The 12,843-nt window shown below is 36.1% G+C and overlaps 1 protein-coding gene and 1 non-coding gene across 2 annotated transcripts in view; one reads left to right on the top strand and one right to left on the bottom strand.

Annotated features, from left to right (window-relative positions):
* The window catches only part of LOC130838794 (zinc finger protein 420), a 37,833-nt gene extending 29,758 nt beyond the window's left edge, over positions 1 to 8,075 (top strand). Inside the window, exon 6 of the mRNA XM_057712349.1 lies at positions 7,991 to 8,075. Within this exon, the coding sequence (XP_057568332.1) occupies positions 7,991 to 7,998 (8 nt within the window). The 3' untranslated portion in view covers positions 7,999 to 8,075. The remainder of the gene's footprint in view (positions 1 to 7,990) is intronic.
* Positions 7,833 to 7,905, bottom strand: TRNAG-CCC (transfer RNA glycine (anticodon CCC)). The gene has a single exon. It is a non-coding gene; the product is annotated as a tRNA-Gly (tRNA).
* Positions 8,076 to 12,843: the final 4,768 nt, after the last annotated feature.

The following is a 12,843-nucleotide window of genomic DNA, read 5'->3' as shown; positions in this document are numbered from 1 at the left end:
AGGTGCGAAGGAGTAAATCTAAGGGAAGAGCATACCAGACAGAGGAAAAAGCTGGAGCAAAGGCCTCACAATGGGACTATGCTAGTGTGTTTGAGGAATATCAGGGAAGCTATTGTAGAGGTCTCTGCAAGGGGATGATTGATAAAGGAAGTCAGGTAACGGCCATATTTTGTAAGGTCTTGTAAGTCATTGTAAGCATTTTGGATTTTATTCTGAGGGAAGTGGACCACCCTTGGAGAATTTTGAGCAGAGGACATGATCTGACATGCTGCTATTGTGTTTAAAACAGAAAACAAAAAACTAAGTGGGTAGGAGGCTATCACATTAATTCAGATGAAAGATGATGGTAGCTCAGACCAAGGTGACAACAATGGTGAGAAGTGGTTGGATTATAGATATATGGTAAATGTGATGGAGTAGGCAAGATTTGTTTAGGGACTAGATGTCAGTTGTGAGAGGAAGATAAAAGTCCAGGGTGACATGAACTCAAAGATTTTGTTTCCAAGCAAAGTTATCACAATATTATTGACCATATTCCTTATGTTGTACCTTGCATCTCCATGGCTTATTTATTTTATAACTGGAGATTTGTACCTCTTTATCCCCTTCACCTATCCCTCTGCCCCAAACACCTGCTCTCCCAGCTGGCAACCACCCATTTGTTCTCTGTATCTACAAGTGTTTTCATTTTGTTTCTTTTTTAGACTCTACATATAAGATCATATGGTATTTGACTTATTTCACTCAGCATATGGCAAGATTTCATTTTTATGACTGTGTAATATTCCATTGAATTTATACACCACATGTTCCTTATCCATTCATCTATCGATGGACACTTAGATTGCTTCCATATCTTGGCCTGTAAGTAATGCTGAAATGAACATTAGGGAGTATATATCTTTTTTGCGGGGGGGGGGGGTGAAGTTGAAAAGAATAGCTTTATTGCTTTGCCAGGCAAAAGGGGCCACAGCGAGCTAATGCCCTCAAAACTGTGTGTCCCAGTGTGGAAGGGGTAGTGAGAAGTTTTATATTAATGGTTCAGAGAGGGTGGGATCAGCTTGTGGACATTCTTCTGACTGGTTGGTGGTGAGGTAAGTGGGAGTCAGCATCATCAACCTTCTGGTTCCAACCAGTCTAGGGTCTACTATTTGTGGGGGTTTCAGTATCTGCAAAACAGCTCAAAGATATTGTTATGTATATCTTTTGAGGGGGTACCAGGACCCTGCCCCAAGGCTGTAGGGAGAATATATCTTTTTGAATTAGTTGTTTTGTTTTCTTTGGGTAAATACCCAGAAGTGAAGTTGCTGGATCACATGGCAGTTCTATTTTTAATTTTTGGAGGAGGACCTTCCATACTGTTTTCCATAGTAGCTGCATCAATTTACAATCTCACCAACAATGTACAAGGGTCCCCTTTTCTCCACATTCTTGCCAACATTTGCTATTTGTTGTCTTTTTTGATGATAGCTCTTCTGACAGGTGTGAGGTGGTATCTCATTGTGATTTTGATTTGCATTTCCCTGATCACTAGTGATGTTGAGCATCATTTCATGTGTCTACTGGCCATCTGTTTGTCTCTGGAAAAATGTCTATTCAGTTTCTCTGTCCATTTTTTAATTAGGTCATTTTGTTTTGTTTTTGATGTTGAGTTGTATGGGTTCTTTGTATATGTTGGATATTTACCCCTTATTGTATATATCATTTGCAAATATTTTCTCCCATTCAGTAGGCTGCCTTTTTGTTTTGTTGATAGTTTCCTTCATTGTGCAAAAGCTTTTAATTCGATGTAATCCCATCTGTTTTATTTTGGCTTTTGTTTCCTTTGCATGAAGGGACAGATCAGGAAAAAATATTGCTAAGATCAATGTCAAGATCATACTAGGCAGGTATATCTTGATGGGAGAGTGTCATGTTTTAAGAAAGCATATAAGATGGGATGTATTTTAGTGGGTATTCTTGGAAAATATGTTTTGTCCCTGAGATCCTCTCAGATATGAAGAGTTCCTTTGTTTTTATGGTGGTATATTATTCTTATAGCTATATATTATTCTTTTGTTGATGTACTGTAATTCTCGCAGAATTTCAAAATTCTCATTTTCCTCCAGGGCACCTGGCTGCATAGCTCAATACTAAATTTCTCATTCTCCCCTGCCAGTTATGGTCCTGTGACTAAGTGAAACATCAGAAGTGATATGCAATTTTTCTCTCTTTTGCTCAAAGAGTAATTTCTAGAAGAGTATGGAAATAAATCCTAATGCATCATTAATTCCAGTTAAGGTAAATATTTAATGTGGCTATTAAAGGATATATTTTACTTCCAGTTCTGGATCAAGGTGGATTATAAAGAAATATCAAACTATAGTAGAGAGTAATTATAAGATGTAAAAGAACTCTGAAGAGTACTCAAAGGCCAAGGGAGAGTATCAAAGGAAAGATAAATTTTGAGTTCAGTTCAAGTTTCATAGAAGGTGTAGTTTCAGCCCACTGGGTGGTGGAGAATTTTGGTGGGTCTCCAGGGCCAGAGGTGATCTATAGTCATTGAACGAGCAGGAAACAAACCTTTGGGACACAACTGAATTGCACCTGGTATAGCTGAGGTGCAGGTACAAAGTTGGGAGAACACAGTGTCTGCATCAAAAGGGCCATGGGAAACTGCCAGGACATAGGTGACACACAGATTGTGTGTGGGCACCTAGGGAGGGTCAGAAACTGCTGTGGCCCAAGGACTACAGTTCACATTATTGGTATCAGGAAGGCAGTTTGTTGGCCTTGGCTGGGCTGCAGAATTGCCAAGAGACTATATGTTTTCTAGTACCTGGCTGGGGCAGAACAGCACTGAATTATTCTCACATACCCGCACTACGAAACAACCATACAGGAGGAGTAAGAAAAAGCAAAACACTGTACACTTTCAAGAGAAGCCTATTGAAAAGCTCAATATCATGCTCACTGTGAAGGAGAAAATGCTTAGAAACCAGTCCATTATAGCACAGCAGGTACTGAAAGTTTAATTTGGAGCTGTGAGGCAATAAATTGATAACGGGCACAAGAGTGGATGAATATCTTCAAAATGCAAACTCCTTTCAGTCAGAAAAACTCAAGTGAGTTGAAAAGTGTAGAAATGCATATGCATTTGGCAGAAAAGAAAGCCTAAATTATCAATAAACAGGAAAAATTGTTCCTCCTCATTAGTAATCAGGGATGTGAACCAGAACTACAGAGATACCTGCTCACAAATGTCTATTGGCAAAAATAAAGTTGGTAAGTATCAAGAGTTGGTGAAGGACTTCTGTGGTGGTGCAGTGGTTAAGAATCCACCTGCCAAAGCAGGGAACATGGGTTCCATCCCTGGTCCAGGAAGATCCCACATGCTGCGGAGCAACTAAGCCTGTGTACTACAACTACTGAGCCTGCACTCTAGAGCCTGTGAGCCACAACTATTGAGCCTGCATACCACAACTACTGAAGCCCGTGCACCTAGAGCCCATGCTCTGCAACAAGAGAAGCCACCACAATGAGAAGCCTGCCCACTGCATCAAAGAGTAGCCCTCGCTCGCCACAACTAGAGAAAGCCTACGCACAACAGCGAAAATCCAATGTAGCCAATAAATAAATAAATAAATTTTAAAAAAAGTTGGTGAGGATTTGGAGAAATGGGAATTTCATCTGCTGGTGAGAATGAAAAGCAAAACTACTTCAGAAACATAGGCAGTACTTATTAGTTTTAAAGATGTGTATGCCCAATGACTTAGTATATAAACATATTAAGTATATAGATGTAGAAAAGATATATCCCCTATAGAAAACTTACACAGATATACCAGAATGATAATACAAATACGGTCCTAGTGACATTGTTCATTTTACTTATTTCAGTCTTAGAACTATATAATTAAATGCTTATAGAATGTTCCACCCACTAACAGCAGAATATACATTCTTTTAAGCACTCATAGAGCATCCACCAAGATAGATTTTATGCTGGGTCATAAAACAAATATCAACAGATATAAAATAATTGAAATTATGTAGATATGTTCTCTGACCGTAACAGAATCAAATGAATTAATAAAAACAGAAAACAAGAAAAACATCAAACACTTGGAAATTAATCAACACACTTAAATAATCCATAGGTCAAAGAGGAAATTTCAAGGGAAATAAAAAATTTATTGAACTGAATGAAATTGAAAGTCCACAAATATTCATATCAGCTTTGTCTGAAATAGCCAAAAACTGAAAACAATTCAGATGTCCTTTAGCAGGTGAATGGTTAAACAAACCATGGTACATCCAGACCATGGAATAATAATCAGCAATTAAAATTTTAAAACAAAGAATAAACTATTGACACACACACAGCAACTTGGATGAATCTCCAGGGAATTACGCTGAGTGGAAAAAAAGAAAAAACAACATAGGTAACATAATATATGTGAAATGCTAAGATTATATGATGTAGACAGAATTAGTGGGTGCCAGGGATTAAGAATGGGGGAATGAAAGAACAGGAAGAATGTGGGTGGTTATAAAAGGACAATGCAAGGGATTCTTGTGATGAACTGTTCTATATTTTGACAAAGTTGGTGGATACACAGACTTACACATGATTCAATTGTATAAACAAAACACAGAGACACAGATACACACAAATGAGTACAAGTAAAAGTGGGAAAATCTAAATAAGATCATCAGATTATTTCAATGTCAATATCCTGGTTGTGATATTGCCTTATAATTTTGCAAGATGTTATTTTGTGGAAAATTGGGTAAACTGTATTCGGGATCTGTATAATATGTAATAATATATAATGAATATATTAAATGCTGAGTTTCAGTGATTTTACTGAAGTTTTCCCAGTAAACTCTTGATTGGAAGAAGCTTGCCCTCCAATAGATTCCTCCAGAAGGACTATGGGAATGCATACATATTGAAAACTAATTTTCTGTAGCCTTCTACTGGAAGGAAAATTTGGCTGGATATAAAATCCTTGGCCCACACTACCTCTTGAGTTTTTTGAAAATGCTGTCCCATCTTTTATTTCTTTTTAGTTTTTGAGAATTGTGATGTCACTACCCTCTCCTTCCAAATGAATGGAGAAACTAATAAAAACCTATGATTATACTAGAATTTTGAGAATCTTTGCTTTACATTTCTAACTACTTTCACTATTTTATTTTATTTATCTGTTTTTGGCCTGGCTGTTCAGTGTGCAGGATCTTAGTTCCCTGACCAGGGATTGAACACATACCCCCCTGCATTGGAAGCACAGAGTTCTAACCACTGGACTGCCAGGGAATTCCCTAGCTTCACTATTTTATATTTTTATAGTCTATACTCTTCTGTCCTCACCAATTAAACTACGATATGCTTTAGCACTAATCCATATCTTTCATCTCTCCATACTGCTGGTCATAATATCTGGTACCAAAAAAAAATGTTGCCAATATTGTTTTACTCAATCCAACAAGTAAATGAAATTTTAAAAAGAAGTTAATGGTGTTTAATGTCTGGAGAGATACTTAAAACTTCGCTAATTCTTTGAAATTTTAAAATATATGTATCTCTAGAATTAAAGAAATAAAAAAGCAATTTCCATTGGTAAATAAGAATTTATAGTAAAAACATTTATGAATGTATTTGATGGGAATTCCCTGGCAGTCCAGTGGTTAGGACTTGGTGCTTTCACTGCTGTGGGTCCAGGTTCAATCCCTGATCAGGGAACTAAGATCCCATCAGCCACACAGTAAGGCTGAAAAATAAAAGAAAATTTTAAAAATGTATTTGACTAAAATTTATATTTTAAGTCAGGACAAGAAAATTTAAACAAAAAACTCTGTCCATTTGGGCTGCCTTCATCCCTCTGTAAGGTGCAGTGTGCCTCTGCTTTACACTTTAACTAGACCTCCTGAAAGATGGAAATCCTTGCTCCACTTTAAGATAATCTTTCCCCTTACTTCTGATGCTAGCAACCTAACTTCTTAAAAACAATAGCATGCTTTCCCAGCTCTGTAGGGGGTCATGATGACTTGCTAATTGCCGCGTGAGTGCTTATCTGGACTATGTATCCTTGGCGAACTCTGTAAAATATCAGTATGTCATTTTGATGTATGATCTTTTCTCTTGAAAATGTATATGACAGTGCCTTTGACTTCTAACAGGCAGAACAGTTTTCAAAGCTTTCTGAGGGTCTGTCTCCGAGGTTATACTTCTCAGTTTGGCTCAAATAAAATTATCTTTCTTTTTCTCAACTTGATTGTTAATTGAATTTTCAATGACATATTGAATCTTTTAATCAATACTGTCCTCTTTGTGTTTTATAGTCATTTTTTATTTAAAGTCTATTTTATCTGACAATAATAGAGCCATCCCAGCTCTCTTTTAGTTACTATTTGCATGGAGAATCTTTATCCATCCTTTTACTTTCGATCTCTTTATGTCTTTGTATCTAAAGTGAGTCCCTTATAGACAGCATATAGATGGATTGTGCTTTTTATCCATTCCACCTATCTGTGCCATTTAATTGGAGAGTTTAATTCACTTACATTTAAAGTAATTAATAAGGACTTTTGCTATTTACCTATTTGTTTTCTGTAGTCTTATGTGTTTTTTTATTCCTGAATCCCTCCATTTCTTTTGTATTTAGTTGATTTTTTTTTTTGTATTTAGTTAAGTTTTTTGCAGTATATAACTGATTCTCTTTTTTCCTTTTCTGTGTATTTTTAGTTACTTTTTTAGTGTTGGCCTTGGGGATTATAATTAATATCTTAAATTTTATGACATTGTTTGAATAATACCAGCTTAGCCTTACTAGTACACGGTCTGCTCCTGTACATCTCTTTTCCTCCTCTTCATATTATTGTCACAGGTTATACCTTTATACGTTGTGTATCCATTAACATAAATTTATTATGTTTTATGCTTTGCTTTTAAGTCAGAGAAAAAGGAATTCCAACGAAGTACAATAATACTGGTTTTTATCTTTTGCTATGTATTTATGGCTTCAAGTTACTATCTATCGTCCTTTCATTTTAGACTAAAGCATTTCTTATAAGGAAGGTCTTGAGAGTTTAGCTAAACTATTTCATAACATTGCTGCCTTGGCATCCATTTTGTGAGTTAAATGACCTGAAAGGGCCTTGAATTAACACTAGCTCCCCCACTAAACACATGCCATAAATAGCCTGCAGAGCCACAAGTAAATGTAAGTTCCTGACAGGACTCCCCCAATGGTCCTTGTAATAAACAGACTCTCCTGCCTCCTAGGGCCTTCCCCTTGTGTGCTCCTTTGATAAGACCTCCACAAAGCTTACTGAAACCCCATTCTTTTTGGTTTGAATCAAGCAATCTGGCCTTAGCATGGGAACCCCAAAACACTCTACCCGTGGACCCTAATAAAGGCATGTGCCCTACCTCCTGCTGTGCTCCTTGCCTGCACCCTTGACCTCCCTACACAGCCTCCTGAGGCATGCTGTGTACCTCCTCCAGGACCTGTGAGTAATAAACTTCTCTATTTCAATTCCCTTGTGGCCTTTTCTGAACTACAGTTCACCATCCAATACCCTGGAGCTCTTAAGTAGCCCAAAATGTTAATTTAACAAAGTCTCAACAGAAGGTTTACTAGTAAACTCCTTCAGCTTTTATCTGGGAATACCTTATTTTCTTCATCATTCTTTTCTTTTTCTTTTCATATTTATTTATTTGGCTGTGCCAGGTCTTAGTTTCAGCATGCGGGATCTTCACTGCAGCATGCAGGATGTTTAGTTGCAGCATGCAGGATCTTTTAGTTGCAACATGTGGGCTCTTAGTTGTGGCATGTGGGATCTAATTCCCTGACCAGGGATTGAACCTGGACCCCCTGCATTGGGAGTGCAGAGTCTTAACCGCTGGACCACCAGGGAAGTCCCCTCTTCATTCTTGAAAGATAATTTTGCTAGCTACAGAACAACTGTCAACATTTTGTTTTGTTTTGTTTTTCTCTTTCAGGATGTTAACTATACCATCTCACTGTCTTCTGTCTTCCATGGTTTCTGATAAGAAATGAGCTGTTAATCTTATCGAAGTTCCCTGGTATGTGACGAATTGATTACCTCTTGCTACTTTCAATGTTCTGTCTTTGTCTTTGATTTTCAATAATTTAAATATTACGTGTCTCAATGTGGACCCCTTTGAGTTTATCCTGCTTGCATCTTATTGAGAGTCTTGGATGTATATATTTCATTTCTTCATCATGTTTGGGGAAATTTTGGTAGTTGTTTCTTCAAATATTTTTTCTGTTCATTTCTCTCTCCTTCTGGGCTCCTATTATACATATATTGGTATGCTCAATGTCATCACACAGGTCTCTCAGGCTTTCTTCATTTTTCTTCACTCTTTTTTCTTTCTGCTCTTCAGACTAGATCATTTCAATTGCCTTATCTTCAAGTTCACTGTTTCCTGCCTCTCTCAAATCTGCCACTGAACTCCTCTAGTGAATTTTCCATTTCAGCTATTGTACTTTTCAGTTCCAGAATTTTTTAGTTCCTTTATATAATTTATATCTTTTGATTGACATTCATTTTTGTTCATATATTTTAAAACTTTCATTTAGTTTTTTTTTTTTTTTTTTGTCCATGGTTTTCTTTAGCTCATTGAGCATATTTAAGATAGTTGGTTTAATGTATTTGACTAGTAATTCCAATGTCTGGGTTTCCTTAGTGATAGTTCCTGTCAAATTCTTTTTCTTTTTAAATTTTAGAACCAACCTGGAGCTTGAAAAACAAATTCGTTTTAAAAATATGAATGGGACATACTTTTCCTATGTCTTTGTATGCTTTGAAATTTTTTGTTGAGATGTGGATATTTTGAGTAAAATAACATTGTAAGTGTGGAAATCAGATTCTTCTGCTCCTCAGGGATTGCTGAGTTTTGCCTGTTGAGGACTGCAGCCATCCATTTGTTTAGTGACTTCTCCAAACTCTTTTTGGAAAGTGTGTATTCCATGTTTTGTATGGTCACTAAAGTTTCTGTCCCATTATCTCAGAGGTCAGGCAGAGATATTGATTAAAGATTCAATCTATCAAGTAAATATAACAATTATAAACATATATGCACTGTCTTAGTCAGCTTGGGCTGCCCTAACAAAATACCACAAATTGGGTGACTTAAGAAACAGAAATTAATTTTTTTATAGTTCTGGGGGCAGTAATTTGGAGATCAGGGTGTCAGCATGGTCACTTATTTGTCCAAGCACAGAGAAATAGAGTGACCAAGCTCTCTGGTATCTCTTCCTATAAAAAGCACTAATTCCCCCATGAGGTCTCCAGCATCATGACCTCATCTGACCCTAATTACTTCCCAAAGGCCCTATCTCCAAATATTATCACATTAAAAGTTAGGGCTTCAACATATGATTTAGGGGTCACACAAACATTCAGTTCATAATATGCTCCTAAAAACAGAGCTGCAAATTACATAAAGCAAAAACTGATATGATTGAAGGTGGAAATTGTTATACAATAGTAGTTGGAGACTTCAATAATCCACTTTCAGTAATGAATAAAACAATGGAATAGAAGATCAGAAAGGAAACAGAAAACTTGAACAACATTTTAAACCAACAGACATGTACAGAACACACCCAGTAACAGCAGAATATTCATTTTTTTCTCAAGTGCACGTGGAACGTTCTCCAGGATAGATCATATAAGCTACAAAACAGTCTTAATAAATTTTAAAAGACTGAAAATATACCAAGTATATTTACCAATCACAATGGAATGAAACTAGAAATAACAGCAGTAGGAAAGTGGGGAATCCACAAAAATGTGGAAATTAAACATGCTCTTAACCAACATATCAGAGAAGAAATCACAAGGGAAATTAGAAAATATCTTGAGACAAATTGAAATAAAAACACAAGATACAAAAACTTATGGGATACATCCAAATCAGAGGGGAATTTATAGCTATAAATATTTACATTAAAAAAGAAGAAAAAGCTCAATCAATAACCTAACTTTACACCATGAGGAACTAGCAAAAGAACAAGCTAAACCCAGACCTATCAGAAGAATAGAAATACTAAATATTAGAGCAGAGATAAACTAAATAGAGAATTCTATATAAAAATAATCAACAAATCAAAAAGTTGGTTCTTTGAAAATAACAGCAAAGCTGACAAACCTTTGTCTATGACTATATATAGAGACAGAAGACTTAAATCACTAAATCACTTTCAGAAGTGAAAGTAGGGATGTTACTATCAGTTTTACAGAAATAAAATGGATTATAAGAGAATAATACAAACAGTTGTTGGCCAGCCAAACCTGATAACTTTGATGAAATGGACAAACTCCTATAAATACACAAATACAAAAACCAGCTCAAGAAGAAACAGAAGATTGAACCTGGTGTACCCCCAAAAAAATAAAAAAAATAAAAAATTTAAAAAAAAAAAAAAAAAAGAAGAAACAGAAGATCTTAACAGACTTATAACAAAAAAGGAAATTAAATCAATAATCACAAACCTCCCAACAAAGAAAAGCTCAGGACCAGATGGCTTCACTAGTGAATTCTAGAATAATTAACACCAATACTTCTTAAAGTCTTCCAAAAACTGAAAATTGAATTTAAGGGAAAACTTCCAAACTCATCCTGTGAGGTCAACATTAGCTTAATATCAAAGCCAAAAAACAAACAAAAAACCCTATAAGGAAAAAACCTAAAATCCATTGTCTCTTATGAATATAGATGCAAATATCCTCAACAGAATATTAGCAACAATATGCTAGTGAATTCAGCAACCTACTGAAAAGATTATACACCATGGCCAAGTGGAATTTATCCCAGTCCTGTGAAGGTGTTTCAACACATGAAAACCAATGTAATGTGTTACATTAATAAAAAGAAGAAGAAAACCTAAATAATCCTATCAATTGATGCAGAAATATGTCCAAGTTAAAACTATAAATCTTTTAGAACAAAACACAGGTGGAAATCTTTGTGACCTTAGATTAATGGTTTCTTAGATATGATACCAAAAGTATAGCAACAACAGAAAAAATAGACAAATTGTAATTCTTCAAAATTAAAAACTGTTTTGCTTCAAAGGGCACCACCAAGAAAGTAAAAAGACAACCTACAAAATGGGAGAATATGTTTATAAATAATATATCTGATAAGTGACTTGTCTGAGTCCTTTTGCTACAAGGAATACCATAACTGAGTGGCTTATACACAACAGAAATGTATTTCTCACAGTTCTTGAGGCTGGAAAGTACAAGATCAAGGTGCTGGCAGATTCCATGTCTAGTGAGTGTCCTCTTTCTGGTTCTTCGATGGATGTCTTTTCACTGTGTTCTCACGTGGCAGAAGGGGCAAGTGAGCTCTCTGGGTTCTTTTTTAAGGGCACTAATCCCATTTGTGAGGGCTCTGCCCTCATGACATAATCATCTTCCAAAGGCCCCACCTTCAAATACCATTACATTTGTCATTAGGGCTTGACATGTGAATTTTGGTTGGGGTGGGGAGGGGGTACAAACATTCAGACCATAGCAGAACTTGTATTTAGAATATATGAAGTGCTCTTATAGTTCAACAATAAAAAGAACCCTATTGTTATGGACTGAGTGTGTCCCCTGCCTCCCCAGAGCATATGTTGAAATCCTCACCCACAACTGGAAGGTGCAGCCTTTGGGAGGTAATTAGGTCATGAGGGTGTAGTTCTCATGAATGGGATTAGTGCTGTCAAAAAAAAAAAAAAAAAAAAAGATGAGTTTTCTCTTGGCTATGTAAAGATATAATGAGAAGGTGGCCATCTGCAAACCAGGAAGACTGTCAGTACCAGACATGAGATCTGTCAGTGCCTTAATTTTTGACTTATAGCTTCTAGAACTATGAGAAATAAATGTTTAAGTCACCCAATTTATGGTATTGTTACAGCATCCTGAACTAAGACACCAATTAAAAATTTTGAAAAGGATTTGAATAGACGTTTCTCCAAAGATACACAAATGGCAAATAAACATGAAAGGATGCTCAACATCATTAAAGAAATGCAAATCAAAACCATAAGTACTAAGTACCACTTCACACCCACTGGGATGTTTATAATCTAAATGATGAACAATAACAATTGTTGGCTTAGATGTGGGGAAGTTGGAACCCTCATACACTGGCATTGAGAATGATGTGGTAACTTTGGAAAACATTTTTGTAGTTCTTCCAAAAGTCAGACATAGAATAACCATATGATCTATGTGACTTCCCTCATGGTCCAGTGCTTAACACTCCATGCTTCCACTGCAGGGGTTGATCCCTGGTCAGGGAACTGATATCCTGCATGCTGCTCAGCACAGCCAAAAATTAATTAATTAATTAATTTAAAAGAATTACCATATGATCTAGCAATTCTACTCCTAGTTATGTACCAAAAGAAATAAAAGCATATGTGCACACAAGACTTGTACACAATGTTCAGAGTAGCAATATTCATAATAGTCAAAATGTGAAAACAATCCAAATGTCCACCCAATGATGAATGGATAAATAAAATGTGGAATATCCATAAAATGAAGTATTTGGGACAATAAAAGGGAATGAAGTTCTTATATGATTTAGTTACTGGGTTCCTTAGTATTTACCCAAAGGAGTTGAAAACTTATGTACCCACAAAAACCTGCATATAGATGTTTAGAGCAGCTTTATTCATAATTGCCAAAACTTGGAAGCAACCAAGATGTCTTTTGGCAGGTGAACAAACAAACTGTGGTACATCCTGACAATGGACTATTACTCAGCACTAAGAAGAAATTAGTTACCAAGCCATGCAAAGACATGGAAGAAATGTAAATGCATAT

The sequence above is a fragment of the Hippopotamus amphibius genome, chromosome 16 (genome assembly GCF_030028045.1).
Source record: "Hippopotamus amphibius kiboko isolate mHipAmp2 chromosome 16, mHipAmp2.hap2, whole genome shotgun sequence".
Classification (NCBI taxonomy): domain Eukaryota; kingdom Metazoa; phylum Chordata; class Mammalia; order Artiodactyla; family Hippopotamidae; genus Hippopotamus; species Hippopotamus amphibius.
This window is presented reverse-complemented; position numbering and strand designations above follow the sequence as displayed.